Source organism: Terrapene carolina, unplaced genomic scaffold (assembly GCF_002925995.2).
Source record: "Terrapene carolina triunguis isolate 2854851 unplaced genomic scaffold, T_m_triunguis-2.0 Scaffold238, whole genome shotgun sequence".
NCBI lineage: Eukaryota > Metazoa > Chordata > Testudines > Emydidae > Terrapene > Terrapene triunguis.
In genome coordinates, this window is record NW_020664589.1 from 6,022,450 (window position 1) to 6,049,830 (window position 27,381).

At 53.5% G+C, this 27,381-nt stretch overlaps 1 protein-coding gene across 2 annotated transcripts in view; it reads left to right on the top strand.

Annotated features, from left to right (window-relative positions):
• SH2D3C (SH2 domain containing 3C) overlaps positions 1-27,381 on the top strand; it is a 46,884-nt gene that overhangs the window by 18,613 nt on the left and 890 nt on the right. For both annotated transcript variants that reach the window (XM_024192939.2, XM_026657223.2), the window contains 8 exons: positions 14,735-14,863; positions 17,262-17,710; positions 18,876-19,000; positions 20,542-21,107; positions 22,381-22,496; positions 23,178-23,349; positions 24,328-24,439; positions 25,511-25,717. In XM_024192939.2, coding sequence (XP_024048707.1) covers positions 14,735-14,863; positions 17,262-17,710; positions 18,876-19,000; positions 20,542-21,107; positions 22,381-22,496; positions 23,178-23,349; positions 24,328-24,439; positions 25,511-25,717 — 1,876 coding nt within the window. The remainder of the gene's footprint in view (positions 1-14,734; positions 14,864-17,261; positions 17,711-18,875; positions 19,001-20,541; positions 21,108-22,380; positions 22,497-23,177; positions 23,350-24,327; positions 24,440-25,510; positions 25,718-27,381) is intronic.

Consider the following 27,381-nt stretch of genomic DNA (forward strand, 5'->3'; position numbering starts at 1 on the left):
CCCCCTCATGCAGACCCCGACATGCAGGGGGGGCAGAGGTCCATTCCACTAGCCACTCCAGACTGGGGGCTGCTCCTGGGGTGGGGGGTTGGAGCTAGGCATCCCTGTGGGGCAGGTGCTGAGCTGGGTGAAGGGGGGGTCCCCATCCCCAGCTCTGACTCATTGAGCAGGAGAGGTAGCACAGGTGTGGAGGGAAACAGTATGACTCAGGGTTTGGGGGGGGTGAATCACCCCTCTGCTTGGCTGGTCTCTGGGGTGCCATGGGGCAGGGAGCACCCCCTGTCTCAGTGCCAGGGGGCCAGAGGCAGCCCCCTGGGCTGGACTTGGCAGCACGGGAAGAAAATGCAAGTGTAAGTAGGGGGAGGGGGCACTGAGTCCGCTGCAAGGTGAGGGAAAGTGGGTCAGTCACCCCCCACTAGGGTGACCAGACAGCAAGTGTGAAAAATCGGGACAGGAGGTTGGGGGTAATAGGAGCCTATATAAAAAAAGACCCCAAAATCAGGACTGTCCCTATAAAATCGGGACATCTGGTCACCCTACCCCCCCACTGCCTAGCTGAACCTTGCTAGGCTGCTGCTTTGGGGAACATAGTTCTTGGGGCTTGATAGTCAACTCCTCCCCCCCCCCCCCCCCCCAGCCTGTGTGTCAGCAGCAGGGGGCCAGCTAGGTCTGTTCCCCCCTGGTGATGCAGATCTGCCCCCAGCTTCAGCACTTGTTGGCCACGCTCAGCTCTGGAGAGCGACTGAGTCAGGCTGGTGCTAACCCCGTTGCAGCCACTTGCTCTGCAGAGCCCTGCTGAGCAATCGAGATGGGGCTGCAAAGGCTCACCTGGCACAACGAAGTCAGGTCAGGGACTGGGAGCTAAATCTAGCCCCCTCTCCTGCTGCAGTTGCCGCCTTGTATGTGCTGCCCCCCCCCCCCCCAGCTGGGGGAGCGGTGAGGATTCCCCCTGCTTTCAGACACAGCCAGTCTGCTTTGCAGGCTCAGCGGCAGCTGCCTGCCACAGGGATGCAGCAGGGAAAGTAGCCAGGTCCTAATGCATGCGTGTGCCACTTGCTGGGTACCTGCACTGGCAGCAGGGTTGGCATTGGAGGGCTCCAGAGCCCTGAGAGAGCCGAGGGGGGGGGGAGGAGAGAAGAGGAAGATGTTCCCTTTTGTCTGACAGGGGCTTTTTAAACACAATTTCATGAAAACTGAATCAGTCTGGTTGGGACTCAAAAACCAAAATCCCTTTGCCAATAACATGGGGCCAGTTTTTTGGCAGTATTGCAATTTTTCATTGTGGGTTGACAACAGCTGTAAGATTGGAATAATCATCCCTCCTTTCTCCGCCCCCCCTTTGCCTTGTCTAGTTAGGCTGGACTGTGAACTCTCTGGAGCAGGGGCAGTCTCCCACTAGGGGCATGTACAGCACCTAGCACAACAGGGCCCTGACCTCAGCTGGACTACGAACACTACTGAGGAATACTCCACACTTGGTCCTGTTTTCAAGCAACCTTTCCCGTCGGCCGTTCTCTCTCCCCTCCCCCCTTCACCAAACAGGAGTAGCTGAATACAATCTAATCTGAGCACAGAACCCCCAGTTTCTAGGCTTTTGCAGTGAATATTTTTCTACACAGCCCAAAAAAGCAACAGAGTCTGAGCCTCAAGAAAAGCCTCTTTGCCCCCTGCCTTTGTCACCTCCTTTCTGTCACTTGCTGCCCACCCCAACGCGTCTGACCATGCAACATGCTGGGCAGTCAGAGACGTAGGAAGAGCAAAGCTGACATGTAGTTACTGCAGTGTCGTCAATGTGCTGTGTTGAGGTTGGCGGGTGAGCAGATACAATCCAAAACCTAAGACACCCGAATCAGACACGTGTGATGCTTCTACCAGGTGTTACCCATGCTCCACTACCACCATTGGCCCTGGGGGAGGGGGGTGCCCTCTCCCCTGCAGCTCACTATGTGCAAGGGTGCCTTTAAATCCCTTCTTACAAAACACACTTCTTCCAGAAAGCCTTTTGGTGAGAACCCACCCAGCATCAGCTAGAGAGACTTACACCAAAAAGTCTCTCTGGTTTGAAGTTCAGCTGCTTGGCCTATGCTACTGCATTGGCTGGGCCTGACTTCAGCTAAAGGATGCTTGGGGGTCAAGGAGCCAGAGCCCGGTTCTTACCACCTTACACCTGGTGTCACCACTTACACTTGTGCAGAGCAGGTGTGAAATGCTACCTGTGTTGGTGCTGGGGCGGTAGCAAGCAGTGGAGAAGCAGGTCCCTTCAGTATCTGTTTCCCATCACACCAAGGATACACCAGGTGTCTGGCAAAGGACAGGAGTGGAACAGAGCATTGTAAGAGTCCAGCTGTATTTGACTGGAAATTCGGAGGAGAGTAATCTAGTACAGGATGGGTTAAAAAAAGGACAAACCCAAGAGCATGGTAGAAGGGATGACTTACCGCTGGCATATGCCCCCTCCTGGCTGGGCATAGTGTAGCAGCATCTTCTCCTGTAGCGGCCCCTACTAACAGCCAGTCTGGCCCTGAGGTGGTCTACTTCTCAGGATTCAGTCCCCCAGCGGAGTCACATGATGTCTTACCCCTTCTAGGGTAATAGGGTAACAAACAAATGTCCAATCCCTCTGCCTGGTCTGCCACTCTTGAGTCTGAGCCCAGTAGGTTGTACACACTCTTCTTGGGCTTTGTACCACCTTACCAGGGGCTGGCAGGGGAATGCAGGCCCACCCTCCACACTAGGCTCCAGTCCAGGTACCCTAGGACAGGCAGTGAAGGGTCATTCCACCAGACTCCCTACTACTACCTCCCTGGATGTATTCCTACCAAGCCTTTGTCCTCATCCTCCAGGAGCCTGATCTTACTGGTCTGGTCTCTCCCTGCTACCAAAAGAGTGGTTGCAGAGTTCCTCCCTGCACACCTCCCCCTTTATGTGCTACACTTCCTATCACACAGCCCCTCCCCACTGGGTTTCATCATTAATTAGGCCTGGCCAACCCTCCAGGTGCAACCAGGTGGGTTAATTGTGTGGACTCTCCGGTCCTCTTTAGTCCTTTCATCAGCTGTGTGGGGTAGGCATCATATCACAAGTCCACTGCTTATGTCCCAGGTAACTTGGAGCTCCTTAAATCAGGAGGACTCTCCAGACCTGTGAGGTATAGTCCTCTGAGCTTTAGTGATCCTGTCTGCACTGCCTGAGTGTAGGCAGAGAGCAGTCTAAAGCCCAAAAGCCCTATCAATGCAAGCACTGATCTCAGCCTAAAACCTGGGCAGGATTTTCTGGGGACAGCTTCTCTTTTGATTGTTGCAGAGCCTTGCTGAGGGAACATCCACAGGACATACAGCTCTGGCTCCTCAGTGCATGGGTTAAAGAAAGGGGCTTTAGGCACTCTGACCCAGCACCGCAAGAGTTAAACCAGCTACAGTCTCTCTTGCTGGGACACTGCAGGGGATGTGGCATTATGTCCCAGCAATGCAGGGTTAAAAGTGAGCCCCAAGTGCTCACCTGGCTCTGCCAGATCTTTATCTCCATCTATCTGTCCAAGCCCACAGAGGGAACACGCACTGAACTCCACATGAATGACTGGAGCCTTTCCAGCTGACAACAGCATCTCTGCCCCTCCACCAATAGCAATGCACCGCCACCCAGTACTGGAAGCAATGACATCATTTCTGACCAATGGCAGCTCAGCAAAGGGATGCAGCTGCAGCCTTGGAGTGAGATAACGAATATCTAGATAGATGGATGTGCATACTCATGCCGTGGCTGTGTCTACACTAGAGACTGAACCAGTAGCATAGCGCCCATCTAAGTACCAACACAGCAACATGTCCACCATAGCCATGCTGACTTGGCTTCAGCTTTGCCCCACATCCACACGATTATCTGCAGTTGCACTAACTGCTATTCCATAGTACAGCCCCCTAACATTTCAGAGCCCCCCCTACCCCCCCATCCCACACTCATGTTTCATTGTTCCAACGGAACACAGCTGCCGTGAGAGGTCATGTAGCCATGAGCAATTCCAAAAGAGGGCTTTGAATATCAGGACAGAGACCTTGAACTGGAGTCTGTCCTCAGTGGGGAGCCAGTGCAGAGAGTGGTCTACTTGAGTGATGTGTTCAGTGACCTATGTTGCTAAACAGACGGGCTGGTGCGTTCCGTACCAGTGGGCGCTCTTTCGGGATGCGTGGCTTCATTCCTAGATGGAATGGAGGAGTGAACTGTTGTTGGTTTTGGTATTAAAGACCAGTATGATTGATTGTGCTCATTACACAGGCTTTTCCCCCAGATTCTACTTTATTATACACAAACAAAAATTCAGGCCAGCTGCAATGGCAAACCAGAGTAACGTAGTTACACGAACAATGGTAACTGACTATTTTACAGGTGCATCTTGTCCATCTAACTGGGGATTCTAGTCCTCTTAGGTGACTGTGGCAGAGGGGTGCAATACCTGGAGTGAGGGCTATGAAGGAGCTGGAGAGTAGGAGGTGCTCCAAAGAGCACTATTAACCTGTATCTGGCAGGTGCAGGGGCCAGTTATTAGGTTCAATGTGATGCCTGAGTCCTTGAAAAACTCTCATTAGAATTGCCTGGTCCCAGGTCTCCTTCCCCAATCATTCCACTTCTGCCTGAACCTGTCCAGTCTCTTAAAAGCAGGCATCATTTTTACCTCCTTACATCATTCACTCCAAGACCCTTTTCATGTCCCTCTACGTGTCCCAAGTATTGGTTTTCCTTGCTTTTCCTGGTCCTTGGGCTTCTTAGCCGTTCCACCATGGATCGCGTCCTCTGGCCCCACATCTGTAGCAGGTGCTACAAAGAAAAAGAAGTGGAGTTGACAGCATCCCTGTGCAGAGGGTTCCAGCAAGGGACTGTCAGGCAATTCTTGAGTTCATGAAGAAATTAGGGTTACTCACATGGATCGTATCAAAGGAACCGCTCCCTGGATGGAGAGGCTAAAAGAAGTTCTGTGGGGTTTGATGGAAACATGCATTACTCCTGCAACTGATTTGCATTTTCAGACACAACTGCCAAGGATCTGGGGGCGAGGGGGAAATAAGGGCTAAGATTAATTCTCTCTGCTAGACTGATAAAAAGGTATCTTGTGCCTGACAGCAGGAGGACATGTGGCGTAAGCTAACTCTCATGGCCTGTACTAGTTGTACATAGAAAATATGCCCAGGATTGTCTTTCGTGCATTAGCTAGAAAGGATGAAATGGGACTGCAGGTGGGTAAGAGAAACGTGTCTCTTATTGCCATGTCTGGCCTAGGGCAGAAAGAAAATGGAGTGTAAGTGTCTTGGCTACAGAGCCCCCATGTAATTCCTTTCAATAAAATTCTCTGATTCTCAGCCTCTCTCTGCCCCTTCTAGTCCAGCCGAATGGAATGGCTCAGCCAGTCGCCGAACTGGGCATTCTCACCCCGGCTGGAAGCTGGCCTGCTACTGCGGGGGATGCCAACCCTGGGGAACTAACCCGCTCATCTGGCTGATGGCATTCGGCAGCCGGTGCTGTGCTGCGCAGGGACGGGGGCGGATGGTAGAGGGGGAGGGAAGCAGGGAGAGGAGGACTCCCCCTGCCTTCTTCCAAGCAGTAATGGCAGCATTCCCAGGAACCTGGAAGACTGTCTCAGCCCCCATATAGCTTGGGCAGAAGGTTCTCTTCCTCCTGCTGAGCCAGCATGGCTGCTGTGTTGGACTCCCCGAGCAGATCCTGGTAATGTCTGTGGCAGCTCCTACTATTGTCTAGTTCTGGCGTGACCGTTTCACCTCCTCCTTCCTCCCCACTGAGCTGTGAGTTGCCTCCCTGCTCTCAAGTAGCATACTGGGCTGCATGGAAGGGCAAGTGCCAAGCACTTGGTCCAGCTACTTCTGGAACAGGCATGTTCTTTACCCTGCACCAGATGTACTGTTATTGTCCTGGTCCTTGTGCTGGACCGTAAGTCTCTTGATCTCTTGGCATTGCTAACTGCTCTGGGTGCTGCCCTTCTCAGCTAGTCAACCAGAATGCCCGGTTACACACCAGAGTGTTCCTATGACAGCATTCAGCTGGCCTTGGATCTCCTCATCTTGCCAGCGCCTGCTTGTCGGCTCCTGGCCAGCTGGCAGCACGCTCATGGGAAGGCCTCCTCTGAGACGCGCTAGTGACTGAGGCGGAATCAAGCTGATTGCTGCTGAAGGAGTTGATTGCTGGGATAATGGCGCATAACTCCATGGTGTGGACAGGGCTGGTTGTGCACATGGCTTCTGGCACACATGACCCTGTGCAGAAGGCAGACCAGACAGGCAATTTAAGCAGCGACAGGTGCACTGTGGGAGAAGGAGGGCTGCATGCACCAATGATGCTCTCACACCAGCAATCCCCATCCGTGCTGGCACTGCACACTGAAGGACCATGCGGGCTGATTCCAAACATGTCTAATGCAGATGGTGCACTGCTAGCACGTCTGCACATGGATGTACAGCGCGTCACAGGCGTGCAAAGGGGACCAAGTGGTGGCTAATGCAGCACACTCTAGTGTAGACAAGGCCATCCAGGGACAGCTAGGGAATAAACAGTGCACAGCACAGGGCTGGAAAGCATGGCAGAGCCCCTGCAATGGTGGGATCTCTCCATCCAATCAGCAGGGCAGCTCAGGGTGCTCTCTGCTCTCCCCCCTCCCCACCCCTAATGCAAGAGTCTCCTGCTCATTCAACACTTTCCCTTTTTTCTGCTAGTTTAACACCTGGCCAACAGCACTAATGCTGTCCTGGCCTCTGGCCAAATCCAGTCTCGGGGACAGTGGGTGCTGCTTGGCTGGGCTTGTTTGGTTTTGTTATCCTGCATATTTGCATATGTGGATGGTGAGGATTTGGGGAAAGCCCACATGTACGATATTGGCTGGAACAGTCACTAATCTGGGGGGGGAGGGGGAAACAAATCCAAGACTAATCTATTTATTGCGGGTGTAACATTGGAGGTCCTCAGGCTGACTAATGCCAGTTTCTTATCAAACAGACTGAAATAGACCAAACGTACTCCTCTCACTTATTCCTTGCTTTTAAAAAAAAGACTATTTCTGGATGATTGCTATTGAATACTGATATTATGGTAGCATCTTGCTGCCACCCAAGTTGGTGCCCCATCACACCAGGCGCTGCATCCCTGTGGCTTGTCTTCTGCCATGTGTAAGGGTACATCGGAGATGAGGCGGGTGGGGTGCATGAGGAGGTTGAGGGGGAGATGGCTATCGCCTGCAGGGGGAACTGATGCACCGAGAGGTGAGATAGCGTGCTCCCACTCTATATGGGGTGAGCTGATTCTAGAAGCCTAACGTACTGTGGTGTGGGTCCTGCTGTATTTCCAGGAGGAAGGGCAGGGGGGAAGCTTTCATTGCGTGGATGGAGTTGTGATGGGATCTCGGGGGCTCTGCTGCACGTGCCCACGCCGTCCATTGACTGTCTGTCTATTTAGGTTAGTGGCAAAGGTTAAAGAGCCTCCCAGAGTCTCTCTGGCGAGAATGAGGTGTGTGCCTGAGGGGGTTGGAGAGAGATCTCTGGAACAAGCTAATGGGGAGAGGGAAGGGCCATTCTCCCAGCTAAATGATGCAATGACTAATTCTAGGCAGCAAACAGCTTTGAAAAAGCTCTTGCTGGCACTTTCTGACCCTCAGCAGCTCTTCCTCTTGTTCCTCTGTGCATGCTGAGCTGGGGTCACTCCCATACACCCCCCCAATTGTTCTGGATCGCCCCCAATTCTCAATACATCTCCCTGTTATTTTCCAAGGTACCGCTGGGAAAAGGGGGAAAACTAAAGCAGGAATGAAATAGCCGGGAGAGCTGTTTTCCCCCCACTTCGGGCAGCTCTGAGAGCGGCTGCATCGGCAGAGAACAGAGGGGCTGGAAATGACATAATCACCCATTCCACACCCCCCTCCCCCCCCCCCCCCCCCGAGCCCTCCCTCGCTCAGGCACTAGTGACTTCAATAGGATCCCCCCACTGTGGGGAGTCCCACCCCAGACCCCCACCGCTCCCCCCCCTCTGTGTGGATCATGTACTGCCAGGTGGGCCCTGCAGGCTGCACCTGAGTGTACATCCTTCCGCTCCGCATCCCCTTCTGCCCTAGAAGCTAGTTTGGGAGGTGTTTTATTGGAAGCCTTTGCTGCAGGGGAGGGAGCTGCCATGAACAAGCTGCTGCCGCCACTCACATGAAGAGATGCGGGCGGCTCCATGTCAGAGGATGGGGTTGTCATGGCAACGGTATCTGCTCAGGCCTAGGCCCCCTGGGAGGGAGCTGGACTTTGGCTGCATCCCCTGGCTACCATTCATTGCTAATAAAGTTCAGCTGTGTTGAATGGGTTTGCCTGTGTGTTTAAGGACTTGAGGGCAGGAGAGCCCCAGCTAACGGGGAGCCCACAGGATACCTGCTGCTCCCCCTCAAGTCAGTGGGAGTTCTGAGTGCTCTGAACCTCACAGGATTGGGCCCCAGTGCCGTCAGAGGAATTCACAGCCGACGCTCCAGTCCAGTGGTAGAGACATATCTGAGCACAGGCAGACACATGTCTCGAGGGCTCCAGAAGAGTGCAGGGCTCACTCCAAGCACTCTGCTGCGGGTTTCCAGGAGCCACCAGCAGGTGGGAGAAGAAAGGGTCTGGTGTGTGGGATCTGGTTGGAGCCCGTGCCAGTGCAGTCAGTACAAAGGATTCTGGGATACTCTTGGGAATGTCAGGAGCAAGGTAGTCAGCCCCATCTCGGCTCAGTATGCCACAGGGCAGTACAGTACAGCTTCACAGAGCACACATCATAGGGCTGAATTTGAAGCTGCTGTGAGCAATCCAGATCCCCTGAAATCAGTGGAGTTTCACCTGCTGGTGACAGGTCTGGAGTTGGCCCCTTCTGGTCTGAGGCTGTATCTAGGATCCCCAAAATACTTGGTAACTGTTGTTTGAGTCTGGAGAGTTCAAATAAAATGTCAGAGACAGAGGAAAGGGAGAAGAGAGACTTTAAATCAGGAGGAAGGCTGGATGGAGCAAGAGAGAAGGCAGCTGTTCCAGAAGGCCGTGGCTGCAGAGCAGAAGGTGCTTGCACCACAAGCGACTAGTGCATGCAGTGGTGGGCTTGGGGACAGAAAAAAGGCAAGTTCCTGTTGAGCATGGAGTGGGAAGGTCTGCGGATTAGCTAGGGCAAGCCGAGGGAGGAGTTCAAAACAAGAAGGGCAGTTTTCCAGTTCCAGGACAAATGAACATGCTACCAGCAGAGCAGAGGATAGGAGGGTGTAATCATGCGTCTGTACTTGAGGTAGCTGGGGAAGCCATAGAGAATGGGGTTGTAAGAGGAGATGAAAGCTTGGCTCGGGACTTCAGCAGAGGTGACATACCGTACACAGAGGGAATGCCTGGGAGGTGATGACAGGCAGATTTGCAGATGGAAAGCTTGTGGTTTAGGATGATGCCTACATGGAAGGCACATGGGAGGTCTGATTGCCCAAGAGAGAAAAGTCTGCCTGAGACAATTAGCTGAAGGAAGCTGGGAGGAAACCACAAGTTTACTTGGTCAAGATGGATGGGGAGGAATCATTAAAGGTGTCAAGAGATGGAGCATCAAGTATCGTCAGGGTAGAGATGTTTCAGGTTAAAAAACAGAAAAAGGATTGAGGTGGTGGAGAGCAGGAGGAGGAAATGAACCTTCTGGGACGCCGTAAAGAAGGCATCTCCACCAGCGAAAGAGATTGATAGGTAGGACCAGATCCGTGACCAGAGAGCACTTGATATGCTACACACCTATGGAAGGGACCCAGGAGGAGGAGTCCTCCATGGTGTCAAAGGCTTCCCTATGGTCCAGGATAGTGAGGCGGGAGAAAGCTTCATCAGCAGAAGAGAAGCCATACTCACTGTAATGTGGCTTCCAGGCTCTGGCCAGAGTGAGAATAGCCCACCAGAAAGGTGGTTGGAGAGCTGAGCTGGAGCAACGCTCTCTAGTGCTCTACTAAGAAAGGAGAGGGTGGCTGGTGACAGATGTAAAAGAACTGGGGCAGGAACGGATAAAGGAGCTAACCTACAGAGAAGGTCTGGAGAGCACGTAGACCTGTGGCAACAGAAGGAGTGGAAGGGGAGTAGACAGGAAGGTGTTGGGCATGGGGGCAACATTCTAACGAACCAAGGCCAGCTGTCATGCAAGTGCAGGTCTGAAGCATTTGCCTGTGGATGTGTGTGTGTGACCCTTTAATATCCTGCCAGCTGGACCATGGCTAGTGGTTCACCTCTAACTTCAGCCACCAAACACCTCAATGAACTCTGCTGGTGCCGGGGCAAGGCAACCCTTATACCATATATCCAGATCAGAGACATGGGGGGGGATAGAACCACAATTTTTCCAAATCCCCATTGGTTTCAATGGGAGTTCTGTCGGTGGGAACGCGAGACCTTGGCCATAAATGGATGTGGCAATCACAGTTATTCGGTGTGTTAGCATTTAGCATCCCATAATCAAAAGGGGGTGACAAGGGGCTTCAAACCTCTAACCGCTGGAGTGAGCCAAACTTTACTGTCAGTTACACCCTGGATTGCAGTGCACTTGCATCACTGTACCTGGGAATGTGGGCTAGTAGGTATAATAAGGAGGAGGAGGAAAAGGTGGAAATTAAACAAAGGAAACTTTGTAATAGTGAGATGCTTCAGACTCTTATATGAAGTGGTGGGAACCCCATCAGAGTAATTTCTAACTGGACAAAATGGGTCTTGTATCTGCATTACAGATGAGGAAACTGAGATGGCATGATTTGCCTGATGTGATAAATGAGAATGGAACCCAGGAGTCTTAACTCCCAGGCCCCTCTGCACTAGATAGCACTAGATATTTCAGCCCTGGCCCAGAACGTGCAACTAACCCTGAACTGCGGGGCTGTGGGTCATGCCTGTATTAAGTGGTGCTCCAGGTTCTTTCTATACAAGAGAAGCCTGCATGAGTGTGTGTTGTGCAAAATAATGCAATGGGGGGGCCCAGTGGCACTCCCAGGTGTAAATCCAGAGCAACTCCTTTGAGATGCTGCACTGGTATATTGGAGAGCCCAGCCTGTCCCTCGCAGGAAGAGGGATCCAAGGTCTGGGCTCGTGTACGTGAGGGCATGTCCGGCTGTGATTATGGAGCTCCACTGGGCATTTGTGACTGGGCATCCCCTGCTGCCCTCTGGGAATCCTGTCATCTCTCCCTGACACGGAGTCTGAGCAGGGTGGTCCTGGCCCTGAGTCCCAGCTTCAGCTGATCCGAGACATTACGTCATTCCCTTGTGTCTCTCTAGGGGCGGGGGGAGGGGAGGATTGGATGTTTTAGGCTCAGGTGCAGGAGTGTTAGTAAAAAGCTCATTTTTATGCAAAAGATTCCCTTTAAATCTGTCATTATTATTCATGATACTAGCAGACTAACAGAGTGGAGTTAACCCTTTCGTGGATGGGTCTCTTGTGTTACTCCTACGTGATCCATCCTTACCCACAGGGTGAGCTTTCCCCAACAGTGCACTGATTACAAATCAGATTAAGTGGCTTTTTTTTTTTTTTTTATTTTAGTTGCCCTGGCCCAGACTCAACCCCTCCCCCCTTCAAATCCTGACCACAATGCCACTCACTTCTCTGGCCTCCCGCTGGGAGGTGTCATCCAAATATGCTGATTGTTCCAACCTCACAGTTGTGTGCATGTGGGAGGGGGGGCATGGGTGGGGGGAAACAGCTGAAATGCTGAATAGCTTTGCAAGGAAAAAGCATCTATTTACATCTAGAGAAAGGATAGCATTAGAGCCTATGCATGAGCCTGTAGAAACATCGAACTACACCTAGCGTGGGGAGGAGGGGGAGGGCTGGGGGGACAGGGCGGACTCGACCCAGTAATGGGCAGTGCTTTTGTAATGGAAAGCTGGTTGCAGCCTAGCATCTTGGTGGCAGTCAAACTACTTTCCAATAGAAGTGACACGAGAAGCTGCTCCAACCAGGGAAGAAGGATGGTCTGCTAAAGACCTGCCTTGAAGTCCTGGTTCCAACCCACTTGAAGTGACTTGGCCCAGGCCACACATCTGGGAGGTTCTGCATTTTTGGGATTTACCTATTTTTCTCGGAAAAATTCCCAGGTTTTGGTGGCGGGGGGGGGGGGGAGGGGAGGGGGGCAGGAAAATCAGTATTGGGGATTTACCAATTTTCACCTGAATTTTGGGTGAGCCAGGACCCAGCTTCCCCCTTGCAGAGTCCCCACAGCTGCTGTGAAGTGGGGGAGCTAGATGGGCAAGGAGCCAGCTCCCAGCAGCCCAGACCTCCTGACTGCTGCAGCAACAGACCCACAGGGAGCACTCTCCTGCTACCCCATGAGCACCAGGCATGCTCCCCACCCACTGCCCCCCAGTGAGTACTTGGCTCCCCACCCCTTTTTAAAAAAAACCCAGCAATTTTCACCCATATTTAAAGTTTTGGAATAAACACTGAGAAATTCCCAGGAAATATTTCACAAAATCAAAACAAAAGACAAGGGCCTTACACAGCTGTACTGTGCTGTGCCTTGGTTCCTCATCTATACATGGGGGAGAATACCTCTGTGACAAGGCAACCCCTCCCCAGGGCACCCTCCAAAGTCAGGTCATGGCACAACAGGTGCATCTGCCTCAGTTTCCCCATGCTCCAACCATAAAAAGGAACACAGTCTACTACTGTCCGATACAAAGTCCCATCTTTGGGCATAATTGATGTAGAGGTACAATTGTCCATAGAACCGCCATGGTAAAACTGTTCTCCCACTTCCCACAGTAAAACATACAAAGGTAGTGAGATTTTTCCATTCTTCCCCTAGGGATCTCACTTCCAGGTCACCCACCAGCACTTGGTTCCCTCCCAGTCCCTTTCTGCCCTTGTTCCAGAGCCCCACTCTCTAGACCATCCACGTGAAAATCACCAGTCTCGTGACTTAGACCCAAACACCAGCCAGTGATTCAGCCCTTTTCAGCCTCCCCTCATTGGCTCTCCAGCTCAGGAAGGTCAGCAGGCTAGCCCCTTTCCTGACACGCTCAGGTAGCTCTCACCTGCCCCTTTCCTTGCTCTTTCGCTGTGTGCTCACAGGCAGCTGGGGGACTCTCCAGGTCTCTCTCCTTCCCTCTAGGTCCCAGCCAGGCATCCTTTTAAGCCCAGTTGAGGGTTGGCTTCTCAGTCACAGGTGAGCTGTCCTCTTCCTTCTTAAAGAGCCAGTGTCACCCTGCGACAGCCTCTTTATTTCACAGGGACAACATCCATTAAAGTGTGAAGAGCTCAGATACTATGGTGAAGAGGGCCAGATAGAGAACATTGAATATTTCTGCAACAGCAATACAGATAGACAGACCACTATAAAGAATGGGAAGTGAATTCTGCTACATAAATATCTTCGGGCACAATAGCCCGGTGTGGCCAAATTAACTGTAAGCACAACAGACATATTGCAAGGAAATGTTACCCCGTTGGAAACAGAGGGAAGCTTTGTACCATTTTGGTTGCTATCCCACGATGGAACAAAATCAAAGCCATCCCTCTTGCATCTCGACAGGTGTCTTATGTAGCTGTCTCCATATTGTTCATGGCAACATGTGAATGCAAGGGATGCATGGATAGTACATGTGCGCGTCTCCCATGTGCACAGCCCAGAAAAATTAGTGCGAAACAAGCCAGAAGAGTAAGGGTTTGATTCAGTCCAAAACCTTCTGGCGGATCAAATTCCCAGCCCCACTTAGAAATTAAAGACTCATTCACCCGATAAGCCATGACTGAGCTGGCAAATATTGTAGTAGTGAGCATGGTAGCCCAGTTCAGGTGTAGGGTTTAGAATTGCATTGCGACGGGGTCCTGCAGTGCCAGCTGAGATGATGCACTGGAAACAGAGGGAGCGCACTGTACACGCAGGAACCTACAGTGAGGACTGTGCTGTAGTCACCTGCAGCTTGCTGCAGACAGGATCGCTGGCTCTGACCTTTCTTCCTCCAGCAGCTCTGCCTTCTGTTGCACTGGCGTCATTGGCTCCTGGCCTGCTGGGACTCTGACAGACAGAAATAACCCAATGATGTCATACAGTTTGGTGGCAGAGTAGGGAGGGCAGAGAGGAGGCTGTGTCCAGTGGGACCTCTCGTCCACTGCAGGGGAGTTGCAGGTGCTTTGATTCAGAGAAGCATATGCTGCCCAAGTGGAGGAACAGGGGCATCAATACATCTCTCCTCCCCCGAGCGCGTGTGTGAACAAACACCGGCGCAATCAATCCAGGAAGAAAAGCAGTGAAGCAGCACAGCTGGCCCCAGGGGATGTGCAGAGTGAAGGGCTCCTCACAAGAGCCTTCTCGTGAAACCAGCTGTCATCTCGGGTTCCACTACAGACAGCACATCCATGCACCTTCCTGTGCACCCGGTGACGGGATCATTGTGCAGCTCATGTTAGCTGACAATTCTCTTTACGCATCATCCCCCTTCCCCCACCACAAGCCCCGATCTCTGTCGGTGACAGGCCATCCAAACCATCCTTACACTGCTGCCATCCATAACTCGGTGTTGGTGGATCTCTGCTGTGCGGTGGCAGCTCTGTATTGGAGGGGATCCTTCTACAGCTGGTGGGGCTCCTATCTCCTTGGGGTATCTGGTGTGTCTAGGATGGGCCCTCTCCTCCGGCCAAGGGCAACTCCTTGGGTGCTGGTTCTGTTCTCGGGTGGTTCCTGGCATGTCCAGAGGAACGGAGTGGTGGCTGATGTGCACTTGTGCTCTTTCTAGTTCTCCAAGGAGAAGTACATCCTTGACTCTTCACCGGAGAAGCTTCATAAAGAGCTGGAGGAGGAGCTGAAACTGAGCAGCACGGACCTGCGCAGCCATGTGTGGTACCACGGGCGCATCCCCCGAGAGGTGAGGGGGAGCTGGGTTGCTGCTGGAAGCCCCTAGCCTTGGCTGCCTGCCCTGGAGAATCGGGCTGGCCTCAAGCACTAGCGCAGCAAGAGACACCCTAAGGCCCATCTCCGCAGTGGGGCTTTGAACTCAACACCTTGCCCATTCTGCCACTGGCAGCAGGACTGTAAGGAGAGGGCAGGACGCTCTTGCCCCCTGCACTGGGACACCTCATGGCTGGATTTCCCCTTCAGGCAGCCTTGGGATATGATCTTGGTTGGGGCTGAGAAGAGAGACAGAGACCTATAGAGTGACAGGAAGAGGTGGAGAGAGAGGGAGCAGGCTGGTCTCACATGAGCCCACTCCACTGGGAAAGGGTCGCTGGCCAGTCTGCATTGCCTCCGTGGATCTGTGCTGCAGGGAGCACTGCCTGGCCATGTGGTCATGGGACCATTCTGAGCAGCACTTGGGGGCACAAGCAGTTCCCTTGAACCCTGATGATACAAATACCCCCACCCTGTTAAGGGTCCCCTCAGCTCCTCTCCATTCACTTGAGCGGCCGTGGAACCAGCCTCTCTCCCCCCCCCCCCCCCAATAGTCTTTAGATCTAGCTTGGGGCAGATGAATGCTTGGAGGAGGAACTCAAGTGCCCCACAAGACAATCCTGCTCTGTTCTGGGGTGGGCACAAAGGGACGTGGGTGTTGCAACACTCGGCATTGGCCTAACTTTTAGGCGCCTAGAAAAAAAAAATGGCAGAAAGGACAGTGATCCACAAGTTTGGCGCTGAGGCTCCCTGTGCAGTAACCAGGGGAGAGAGACACCTTACAATGCCATTCATAAAAGCCAGCATGCTAGGCAGGGAGCCATCTGAGCTCACCAATGGGAGATCCCGACCAGGGGGATGTATGCTAAGCCCCGCCCCTCTGTCAAAGATAGGCGCCTATGTCAGGGCTGAAGGGAACACTTGTCCATGCTGGTGATCCACAAATGGGAACCCACCACCTGGAGCCGGACGGCTTCAGCACCTAAGTGGTTTCTTGCAGGAATGAATTAGGCGCCTCCCTTGCTCCACATGCAAATGGCTGGAGGAGGAGCCGCCACCCTCCTTATAACTTTTAGCCCAGAGCAGAGAGTGATTGGAGCAGGGGGATGGGCCTTGGGTCTCCCACCTCCCAGGTAGGTGCCTGGGCTCTAGAGTCAGCCTCTCTCTGGCTCAAGGACTGTTTCAGTCAGACTCTGTGGCTCAGCGGTTCGGGTGATGGGGTCCAGCCCCCCTGCTCTGATCACTCTTCATTATTTATCCCCCATGGAACAGCTTCAACGGGAGATACTGAGAGCGCCCCACATCGGAATATCCCCTAGCTCAGTGGTTAGAGTGCTTGCCTGAGAGGGGGAAGACCCCCGTTCAGAGCCTGCCCCCCCCTTACCTAGGTGGCAGGGGAGAAACTGAACCACTCAGGTGAGCGATTGAACCACTGGACTAAAAATTAGAAGGTAGGCACCACCCCCATCCCCTCATCTGGCCAGATTTTGAATGGCACCTGATTCTGTCGGCATGCTGAGGCCACCTACCAGATCGGGCCCTGTGCATGACTTAGCCTGACAAACGCCTGCCTTCCGCTGGTTTGGGATTCCCTCTGATGGTGGCAGATGGGTGCCTGGAGGTCTAGAGGGAGGCAACAGTGCACATGTCCGGAGGCAGAAACCGAGGTGCCAAGGGAACTTTTACCCTGAAAACTTAGGCACTGAGGGAGTTTAGGCTCCTATAGGGTTCAGTGAGAGTTTTGTGGATCTCAGCAGAGCCTAAAACTGGGGCATAGGTCCCATCTTAGGAAACTCCATGAATCTGGCCCCCATTCTGTGTCCTGGCGGGTCTCTTCCCACCCCCACAGTTTCAGGGGATGGGACTGACATTCCAGCTCATGCAACAAGGAGCATTTTGAGAAGGAAGCTAGCAGAGCTCCCCCAAGCTCCTTGCAGCCACGTGAGAGGCCTGGATCAGGGGCCTGATTCACCACTGCCGTGCACCTGGTGGAATCACCTACCCCAGTGCAACATGGTGCAAAATGCAACCCAGTCAGAGCTGCAGCACTTTTGTAAGTGACTGCACAAGGTGCAGGGCAGGGAAGAATCGGGGCCTGGGGCTGGGCCTAGGCTAGTGCCATCTCCCTCTTTCTCACCATGCGCCTAAGTCTTCTCCATCCCCTCCAGGATGAATTTATTTCATGATCCAAACACCACCCGCCACTCCCCCCACAGATCCTCTCCCCCGCTGACACCCATCCCCCACCCAGGTTATGGAAAGTTGCTTGTGGTGGCGCCCACCCAACATCTCACTCGGCCCAAGGCCCTGCTGACCCCAGGGCCAGCCCCACTCAGAGCAGGGGAGGTCTGATCATCTCCGCCTTGCGTCCCCAGGTGTCGGAAAGCCTGGTCCAGAGGAATGGGGACTTCCTGATCCGTGACTCACTCACCAGCCTGGGGGACTACGTGCTGACGTGCCGCTGGAGGAACGAGCCGCTGCACTTCAAGATCAACAAGGTGATGGTGAAGTCCAGCGACGGCCGCACCCACATCCAGTACCTGTTCGAGCAGGAGAGCTTCGACAACGTGCCTGCCCTGGTGCGCTTCTACGTGGGGAACCGCAAAGCCGTCTCCGAGCAGAGCGGCGCCATCGTCTACTGCCCCATCAACCGCACCTTCCCGCTGCGCTACCTGGAGGCCAGCTACGGACTAGCCAATGGGAAGCACAGCGGGCCCCACAGCCCCGCCAGCCAGAAAGGGGGGCACATCAAGAGGCGGAGCATCACCATGACGGATGGATTGACGGCCGACAAGATCACCAGGGGCGAGGGATGCCCCACCAGGTAACGAGATAAGTGAAAGGCGGAACGTAAGGGTCTCAGAGGGCCTTGGCATCTCACCACATCCCTGGGATTATCTCCATTCGGGGAGACTAGCACCAAGAGGGGAAATGACTAGCCACAGATCACACAGCAAATCAATGGCAGAGCCCAGACTAGAACCCAGGAATCCCAACTCCTAGTCCCCAGCCCCGAACTTGCTGGACAACACACCAGAATAATCAGCAACCGGTTGCATTCCTCGCTAAGAGCCACAGAGCGCTTTGAGCTAACACCCCTCAGCGTCACCAGTGAGTCAGATCAGTTAAAGCTGCAGCAAGCATGCACAGGGTACCCGACCAGCTTGGTAGGGTTATGCCTTCTGCCAATTTCATTTGATTGGATCTTTAAAAAAACAACAACCTGGCCTTGCCAAGCACGCCAGAGATGGGAAATGGAAAGAACTGTCAAACTCTCACTTACTCTTCACTGCTCAGTTCTGCCCTCTGATCAGCGTAGGCAGTGAAACCAAAACGAGTCAGTTTCCCCTCATGTCTTGGCTATTTCTCCTGCACAGCCCCATGTGTCTGGTTTGGGTTACTGGCCCTCTAGGGGGAGGGTGGGGACAGGTTGGGGAGAGGGGAATGGTTAAATCCAAACGGTGGTCACTGACTGTTAATACACAAATAGCACAAACATTTCTCTTCTGACTTTGGTCCTAGGGAACCTACGCGCTGGGCCTGAATTAGCTGACTGTCCTGAGCATTTCCTAGAGAATCAAGGCCTGGTTTCCAGAGGTGCTGAACAGCTGCAGCTCACATTGACTTTAGCTGGAGTCGTAGGTGCTCAGCACTCTTGAAAACCCCGTCCCCACAGACTGGACTTTCAGCAGAGCTTCCCTACCACATACTTCTGAAAGTCTGGCTACTCGTGCTGGTGTGTAAACGGGAGCGGAGCTCTCCTGAAAATCAAGTCCTATGTGCCCTCTCCTGAGGTGTGGGCATATTACCCCAGCCACCCCTGAAGCCTGGGGACCAAATTCACTGCTGGCACAAACAGACACAAGTTCACTGACAGTTGCACGCATTTACACTGTGAATTTGTCCCTTGGCATCTACCCTGGAGCGTCTACAGGAGCCATGTGTTTTAGGGGGATCAGTGACTTGACCTATTTTTACCCCGCCCCCAGCGTATCCTTACCGCATCACCGAGATGTCATCCGGAACTGCGCAGTCAGCGTGGACCAAATCCAAGATCTCCATTCCCCAATGTCTCCCATCTCCGAGAGCCCACTGTCTCCGGCCTACAGCACCGGTAGGAATCCCTCAGCCCCGTGGAAAGCAGTCATACACAGAGACTCAAATGTGCATTATCCATAGTATGAAGAGTGGAATTGGGGAAAGAGGGGAGGGACTTCGCTTGGTGTGACACCAGAGGCTCAGGCATGCAAACTGGGCCGGGCTGCTACTAGATAGACACTAGCCCTGTGGCACATAACACTGGCCTCTACATGCTTAATACAGATCTTGTCAATGAGTCAGGCTTCACCCCTTCCTCAGCCCTAGTGGCCAGGTGCCACACTACAGATACTGCCTCAGTTTCCCCATTTGAGTTTGTAAGTCCAAACAATTTTGTATCAAAGAACGACTAATCAACAGAAAACATGTCCCAAACAGGGAAAGACCTTCAATTTGAGTCTGATGCCACTCCTAGCTCTGTTGTTGGGGTGCCCCCTCTTGCACAGTCTCTGGATCCTCCCTGGATAAAGAGCTTCCTGGAAGCTGGGGTACTGTTCTCGCCAGTCCTTCAGTTCTCTTTACATAAATAACCCTCAGTCCTCCTTTCTGGAGCTCAGGATACTGCTGTCATCAGGACTTTGCTTATTTTTCCCATCTCTCCTACCCGGCACTGGGGTTCAATTCTCAACAGTCCTTCCCATAACTGGTTTAGGAGGCACTCCCCTTGTGCATTGTGGGGTCTCCTCTCTCCAAGAGCTCTCTGTCCCCAACTGATCACCATACTGATTCCTCTCCAACTGAGTTCTGCTGACCTTTATATTAAAATCAGGTACTTACCTATCAGTTAAGCACCAACCAGCCAGCTGGATGATCAGTTAGCCCCTGGGCAATCAATTAGCCCCAAGGCTGGCTCACCAGCTTTAGTCGTGGATAAACTGGCCCCAATTTCCTCCAAAAGGCCTGTCACCCTATGACAGATCTCTTTCCTACAACTCTACCTGCCTGCTGCATCACTTATTGCTAATGAAACACCAACTGTCTAAAATAACCCCTCTTCAGATTAAGGGAAAACATCCAGAGAGAATGAAAGTCCAGTCAGAGAGAGCATAATGTGAGAATCTCCTATGTAACAGGCTGCAGCCACTCTGAGAACACAATGGCTGCTGTCTTTGCACAGAGGCAGATCTTAGAAACTTAAAGGAATAGTACACAGAAAACAAGGGCCTCAATCTTTCCTAACTACCTACATCACACTGATGCCATAAAAAAAAAACCCCACACCACCATTTAAAAAGAATCAGCTAGTCTGGAATAAACGGGGGGACTAAACCCTAGGGTGGTACAACTGTTAGAAACTATTCTAATTTCTGCCAGACCTTGGCAACCTCAAATATAACATGGGCTCAAAGTCCTGCCCTCTGACTGGCTAGAAGTTCTTACAATCATGACAAAGATATTTGTAACTTCATAGGTCCCGATCCAGATTGTCTGTTCTATCTGAGAGCTGGGTCTCTTGCATCTCTCGGTTTGGCCTGCAGCATGCGTGTTTATGCATGTGCCTGGGATGCATGTCTCTTCTCTGATCTACAGTAACTGGGTCTCTTCTTCCCTCTGCAGTGACTCGGCTAAAGCCCCAAGGGGGTCAAGCTGGTGGCATAACCCCAGCCTCTCCCGTCATAAGAAGATCCAGCGAGCCACAGCTGTGTCCAGGAAACAACCCCCTGACAGACCTGCCTGATAGCATCCACTCCACTCCCTGCCATGGGTACTCCACGGCCTCTCCTTCCCCCTCTGTTAACAGCTATAGCGACCCGGACACAGGGCATTACTGCCAGCTCCACCCCACCTCTCCTGTCGGCCAGGAGAGGCCGACTCATGACACCAAGCCGCTCCCCACTAAGAGCTATGTGGAGAGGTTGAAGGTGGAGGGGGGTCAGAGGGTGACTGCAGAGAACGGCTCCAGCGAGGCAGGACAGAGGATGAAAGGGGAGCAGGACATTGTGGGCTTTGTCTCACCCACTGTGGAGATGGGCTCGTCTTTCAACCCTGTGGCGTTCCAGTCCCTGCTGATCCCCCTGGAAAACAAGCCTCTGGAAATGGCTGTGCTTAAGAAGGTGAAGGAGCTCCTGGCAGAGGTGGATGCCAAGGCCCTTGCCAGACACATCACCAAAGTGGACTGCCTGGTATGACTGGAGATTTGGAGGGTGGGGAGGGCGATGTCATTCCCATGACCTGCTGCCTTGACCCCTCCCTTGCTGGGCTTGTTGGAAGAGCTGACATTTAACTAGAAAATGTAGCGTCTCAAAGAGACCTATCTGCTGCCAGCTGAGCAGATGAGTGGGGTCTGGTGGACTGAGCACGGAGCTGGGATTGACCATCTTTGAGTTTTAATCCCAAATCCACCAGTGACTCTGTAACCCTTGGCAAGTCACTTCAGTGCTCCGTGCCTCAGTTTCCCAATATGTAAAATGCATGTGTGTGGCTGACCTCTCAGGGTGTTGTGGGGTCAAATTAGTATTACCAGTGCTCTAGGGGCATGAGGGGAGTTGAGTCTCTTTTGGTCCCACTCAGCCCTTGGCCTCTCTGAGACCGCTGACAAGGGGACAATCAATGCCAATTACGTGAGAGCTCATTGCGAGGTGAGGACTTGTGCACCCGGAATTGGACTGAGACAATCCACGTCATTTTGCACAGGCCACCTACTGGGGATCAGCTGGGCCCACCCTGGTCACCACCACCCCTGGGCTGGATGGGAGCCAGCTTCCTAGGGCTGGGTTGTAATCCAAGAGCATTGTGCATTCTCAAAGCCCTTACATTCCTCCCGGGCCCCTGTGCGTGAGGTAGGGCAGGATTATCTGGGGACCAGGGAGAAGTGTCCTGCCCCAAGCCAGGCAGTCATTGGCAGAGCCAAGACTAGAAGCCAGATCTCCTGACTCTCCCACCTGTGCCTCAAGAGGCTCCATACTAGCCATCCCCCGCCAAGGACACTGCTGAGGCTGTGTCCTCAAACACCTGCCACCGGCCTGCCCCGTCCGTGCCATTTCACTTCCAGAGTTTGTTTCCATCTAGGGTCTGGACACTGGTTCTCGACATCAGGGGATCTTGGGCTTTAGGGCCAAACTCATCCCTTGGGGTAAATGGGTGCATCTCCATTTGCTCACAGGGTTTAGTACCTTCTCTCTCACACACACACACACACACACACACACACACACACACACCTGTCCATCTCTTGGCGTGCCCTGTGTGTGTAAACCCCGCGCTGGCAGCAGCTCAGGGAGTCCCAAGCATCAGTGCTTTCCTGGCTGAGCCTGGTGTGTGATGAGGCAGGGGGAAGACCTAAGCTTGTGGCTGCCTCACAGCGGAGCCTGTCCAGAGCGAAAACTTTCTCTGCACTGAGCCAAGCCCCCTCCCCTCAATCAGAGGAGCTTCAGCTGCTTTCCCTCTTTGTTGCAGGTTGCTAGGATACTGGGTGTTACCAAGGAGATGCAGAGGCTCATGGGAGTGAGCTCAGGCATGGAGCTGCTCACCCTGCCCCACGGCCATCAGCTTCGACTCGACCTCCTAGAACGGTAGGCTGGGAAGCAAAGGGGCAGGGGGCCCGTGGGACTTGGGAAAGCAAGTGCTGCCCTGGCTCCTGTCCCAGGCAACCCTGCCTGACTCCAGAAGAGCCGTGGGGCTCAGCCCCACTCGGTTAGGTATCTCGCTCTGGACCTCGGGGACTAGCTGTTGCCACCAGATTTGGCAAGTTTGGCCTGTGGTTCCGAATGCAGCTTCCGTCGCCGTACAATGCTCTGCCCCCAATCTGCTTTCAGTGGGTTATTGAAACGACAGTGACAGGCCCCAGAGTAATGGCCCTGGAGACTGAAATCCTCAGTTTAGCCACGCACCCCAGGCAGCTGCAGTGCAAGCATCACACCCAGTGCTGGCCTCCCGATGGGCCTCAAACCTGACCTTGATGGGCCACCTCTAGGGGGAGTCCAGGCTCCATGGCACCATTCAGTTCTCAGCCTCTCTGCTGAGCCGGCGGATGAGGCCTCCAGTTGTGTCCCACTGGACTGAGGCAGCCAGTGCATTGCACGTGGGGAACCACAGAGCCGTCATGATGGGGACATCTTCTGGCCATTCCCCACTTGGGTCAGACTTGAACCAGCGGCCAAGACGCTCCATATCCCCTCGCCACCTCCTAACTCCCTTGCCTTTGCTTCCTTCCTCATCTGACATCTCAGCCTCTCTGTTTCCTCCCACGTCAGGTTCCACACCATGTCCATAATGATTGCGGTTGATATCCTGGGCTGCACAGGCAGCACGGAAGAGAGGGCAGCCCTGCTGCACAAGACCATCCAGCTGGCTGCCGAGCTGAAAAGCACCCTGGGGAACATGTTCAGTTTTGCTGCTGTGATGAATGCACTGGAAATGACCCAGGTAGCAAAACCCCTCTGTGGCGAGCGCTCGGCTCAGCCTGGCCCCTTCTCCCACCCCCCCTCCCCAAATCACACACGCCTCACTGCATCCCTCAGGCTCCTGGAGCCCCAAACGCCAGCACGTTGGGGTGGGGGAAGAGTGGAGAGAGAATATTGTGGGGGACACGGGGTCCAGTTCATCCTGGGTATAACTCAGAACAGTGCTTGAAGCAGAGTAGAGCTATAGGGAAATGGCGAGCATGGGAACATCCCCACCCCCCGAAAATGGCCCGGTCCCATACGGCCATGATTTGGTATTCTTTGCCGGGCTGTATTATTCGGAGGAAATGAAGTCGCCGTCCAATAGGATACAATCACTGCTTTAAGGCTCCGGCATCTCGCAATCCAAGCTGCTCCCTTCAGAAGATAGAATTCAACTTTAAATCAAGCCCAGCTGGGAACTCACTTTCCCCTAGTACAAAGGAGCTGGAGCTGCTCCCTGCCCTCCCCATCTCTCTCGCTGTCCGTCACCAGCCATGGAGGAAGGAAAAAATACGAGCAAAGCAAAAATTCTTTTGATGAGCTCTCAAGTTTCTCACCACTGCTGCACGGTCAAGCTTAGAGATGCCCAGAGAGCTGGCACAACTAAGGGAGTCCGCAGAGGGGACCGGCAGGGGAGGCTGCAAGTTAGGGCCGAGGTTTATAGCAAAGCTGTGGGGGATCCTAGATGGGCGCAGGAGGAGGTGTGGCAGGGTAGGAGCGAGGCGTGTTAGCTGAGCTGCCTGGGTGTCCTTGGATTGGAATAGCAGGAAGGCTGCAGCTCAGGACTGAGGTGCTTTGGCAGATCCACCCAGAATTAGTCTGTCCCCAGCTCTAGCTGGTGTTGCTGGTCCCTCATGAGTGTCGGAATCCCAGTGCGTTAGTGGGACAGTCCCTGTAGAGCTGAGCGCATGCTGCTGCCAGTCCCGTGGTCAGACCCCTCCTTTGCTGCTGCTTCCAGATCTCGCGGCTAGAGCACACCTGGATGGCGCTGCGCCAGCGGCACACCGAGGGGGCCATCCTCTATGAGAAGAAGCTAAAGCCCTTCCTGAAGAGCCTGAATGAAGGAAAAGGTAACGGGGAGGAAGAGTCGTTCGCCTGGCATTTCTCTTTCCCCTGTGCTCTGCTCTGAATCTCTCTCTCAAAGGTCCATACAATTCCCCGGAGCTCTGGATGGGCTAGCCCCTGTCCCATTTTCCCATATCATCCACTGAACGAGTGAGAGGAAACGGGCGTGTCCAGTTACATCCACCTGGCTTCCTGCCAGACTCTTCATCATCCTGATGGGTATTTCCATAGTGAGAACCCCCTGGAAAGGGGCAGCCCCCAACACCATGGCCTCTCTGCCAGTCACCCAAAACATCCCTCCTACCCCACTCAACCCTCCCCTTGCCCCCTCTTCCCCATTCCAGTCCCTGGTGGCTCTACTCCTCCCCTCGGGACCTAACTCCACCCTATGGCAGCAGCAGCTCCTTCCAAGACCTCTGAAGTCATGGGCCACCAAACGCCACTGGGGCTGCCAGGGTGGGATTGCTGCCTGTGATCTGTCCATGCTTCCTCCTCCATGAGCTTCCCCCTGCCTAGCAAGGCCAAGGGCATTACAGTCAGCGTTTGCACACTGCTGCTAGGATGCAGAAGGTGCAAGACCCTGCAGAAGCTGCAACCCCAAGCTAATGGAGTCCAGTTGTTCACTTGTCCACAACCCGTGTGCTCCGGAACGCCTGCCTCCCCGTTCCAACCAGTTCTGCCTCTTCTGTTTAGTGACCTAGGTGAAATGAGTTGACTGTCCCAGACCTGTCTGTAGAGGAGAGGTGTCCACATCTCACAAACTGCCATAACTGGTACTAACTGACCCCCTTGTTGGTAGTGAGAGACCAAGGACTGGGCTGCCCTCTTGCTCCTGGGAGGGTCTCCCTCCTCTCTGGGGTAAAGACTGGGGCATGTTGGGAAGTGCCTGGAATCTTGTCCAGACTGTACCTGTTCTGTAGCTATCTGGAGGGCACCGGTCCACAGGGCTCTCAGTCTTGCACCTCTCACCATGACAAACTGTGAGGGTAAGCGTATGAAGTGGCCCCTTTGGCTCTTGAAACATCAGGCAGTAGCCAGGGAATTCAGGATGTGGGTGTGTTCTTGTTCTCTTGCAGAAGGCCCTCCGCTGACCAACACCACCTTCCCTCATATTGTGCCCCTTATTACACTCCTGGAGCGGGATGCCGCGCTCCTGGACAGCCCGGAGCCCTGGGAAAACACGGACAATGGCGTGGAGGTTGTCATGGCCCACCTGGAAGCAGCGCGGATGGTGGCGCATCACGGGGGACTGTACCATACCAACGCAGAGGTGAAGCTTCAGGGTAAGGAAGCATTGGGTCTGATCTGTGATATCCAACTCATTTTGGGCCAAAGAGCCCCTCCAGGCTGCACCAGATATCCCACTGGCAAGGGGAAGGTCCACACAACACTAGATCTTCCTCTTCCCATCCCTGTGGAGTTGGTTCCACACCACAGAGGGTGCCCCGCTGTCAGAACTGGGGCCGTTCTCCTGTACAGAAGTGGGGATGCCAGGCTGCTGGCAGTAAATAAGTGGTCTGCATTTACCCCTGTGGAAAAGGGGACTCACCACTGGAGCACCCCCTTGTGGCTGGGTATGACATAAAAGGTTATCAGCACCACCTGCAGTGGTCCATCTCCTCTCCCAACTCAGAGCTCCAGCCAGGTCAGTTTCACCCCATCCAGCATAACAGAAAGTTCAACAACAGTCCAGCATCCTGACAAAAGCTCTTCAGTCCCAGGTCCTCACACCCTTCTCTTAGGGCTCTCCACTGTCCTTATCCCCATCTAATGGGCCTCACACCACCTTCCCCAGGGACTGGTAAGGAATCCAGGCCCTCCCTCTAGTCTGCGTTCCAGTCTAAGAGACTCTAACCAGCAGCCAAGGTCTGCTCTGTCAGACTCCTTTCTGCTGCCTCCCTTCCGACTGTAGCCTATCAGCTGGCCCCTCCCACAGCCTCTCCGGGTTTACTTTTCTCTCAGGGCCAGGCCATACAGGGCTCCCGCTGGAATCCCCCAACAAAATCGAAGTACAAATGGAAACCCACTTCTGCTGTCCTTGGGCTTGACCTTTCATCCTTCTCTGCTCCTCAGTTTAACACCTCCCTGGGCTCTCTCCTTGGAAGTCCAGATTCTGCCCTATCTTCAGGGCTCCTCACCACCAGAGCCTGCTCCATCCACAATGGCTGTTGTGTAACTCCTGGCTTCCTGCTAGACTTCTCTACTCAGGAGAGGATCCCAGGGCCAATTCTGCCTCTGGGTTCCTCCTTGACCCTCGCACACTCTCTGGTCCCAGGGAGTGACTGCAGAGTTCTTCACTGTCTCTTCCTGCAGCACCTTCTGCTGCAGACTTCCTGTCTTTGTAGTACCACCCAGCTGGGCTTCATCATCAGATATGCCTGGCCCACCCTCCAGGTGCAGCCAGGTAGCATAATTGGCCTCTCCAAGCCACATTAACTCTTTCATTGCCTCCATGGGGTAAACACCCATCACACCCCCAATGCTTCCCCCTAGATTCTCCTAAGCTGGGTTACACAGCGGTTCCCAGCAATTGTGAGTTGCAAGTAGGGTGACCAGATAGAAAGTGTGAAAAATCAGGGTGGGGGTAATAGGCACCTGTATAAGAAAAAGCCCCGAATATCGGGACTGTCCCTTTAAAATCAGGATATCTGGTCACTCTGAATTCCAAGTCAGGGCAGAATCTGGCCTATTGTGTTTGAAGGGACTTTGAACAGAGTGTCATTAAGGCCTTGGACTGGATGTGGGGTAACTCGTAGCTTATTGCAGGACTATTAGTAAGAAGGTCCATGTTTCAGCCAATCTCTCTCCAGGATAGAGACCGGCATTGTGTGGCTGAACCATCAGCCTCCTAACCCTGCTCCTGGAATAACCCGTTTTACCATGTGCTCTCTTGAGCTCATGGCCCCAGGCCAGTTTGCTTCTCCTGGAGAGCTGGAAGGGCAGAGGA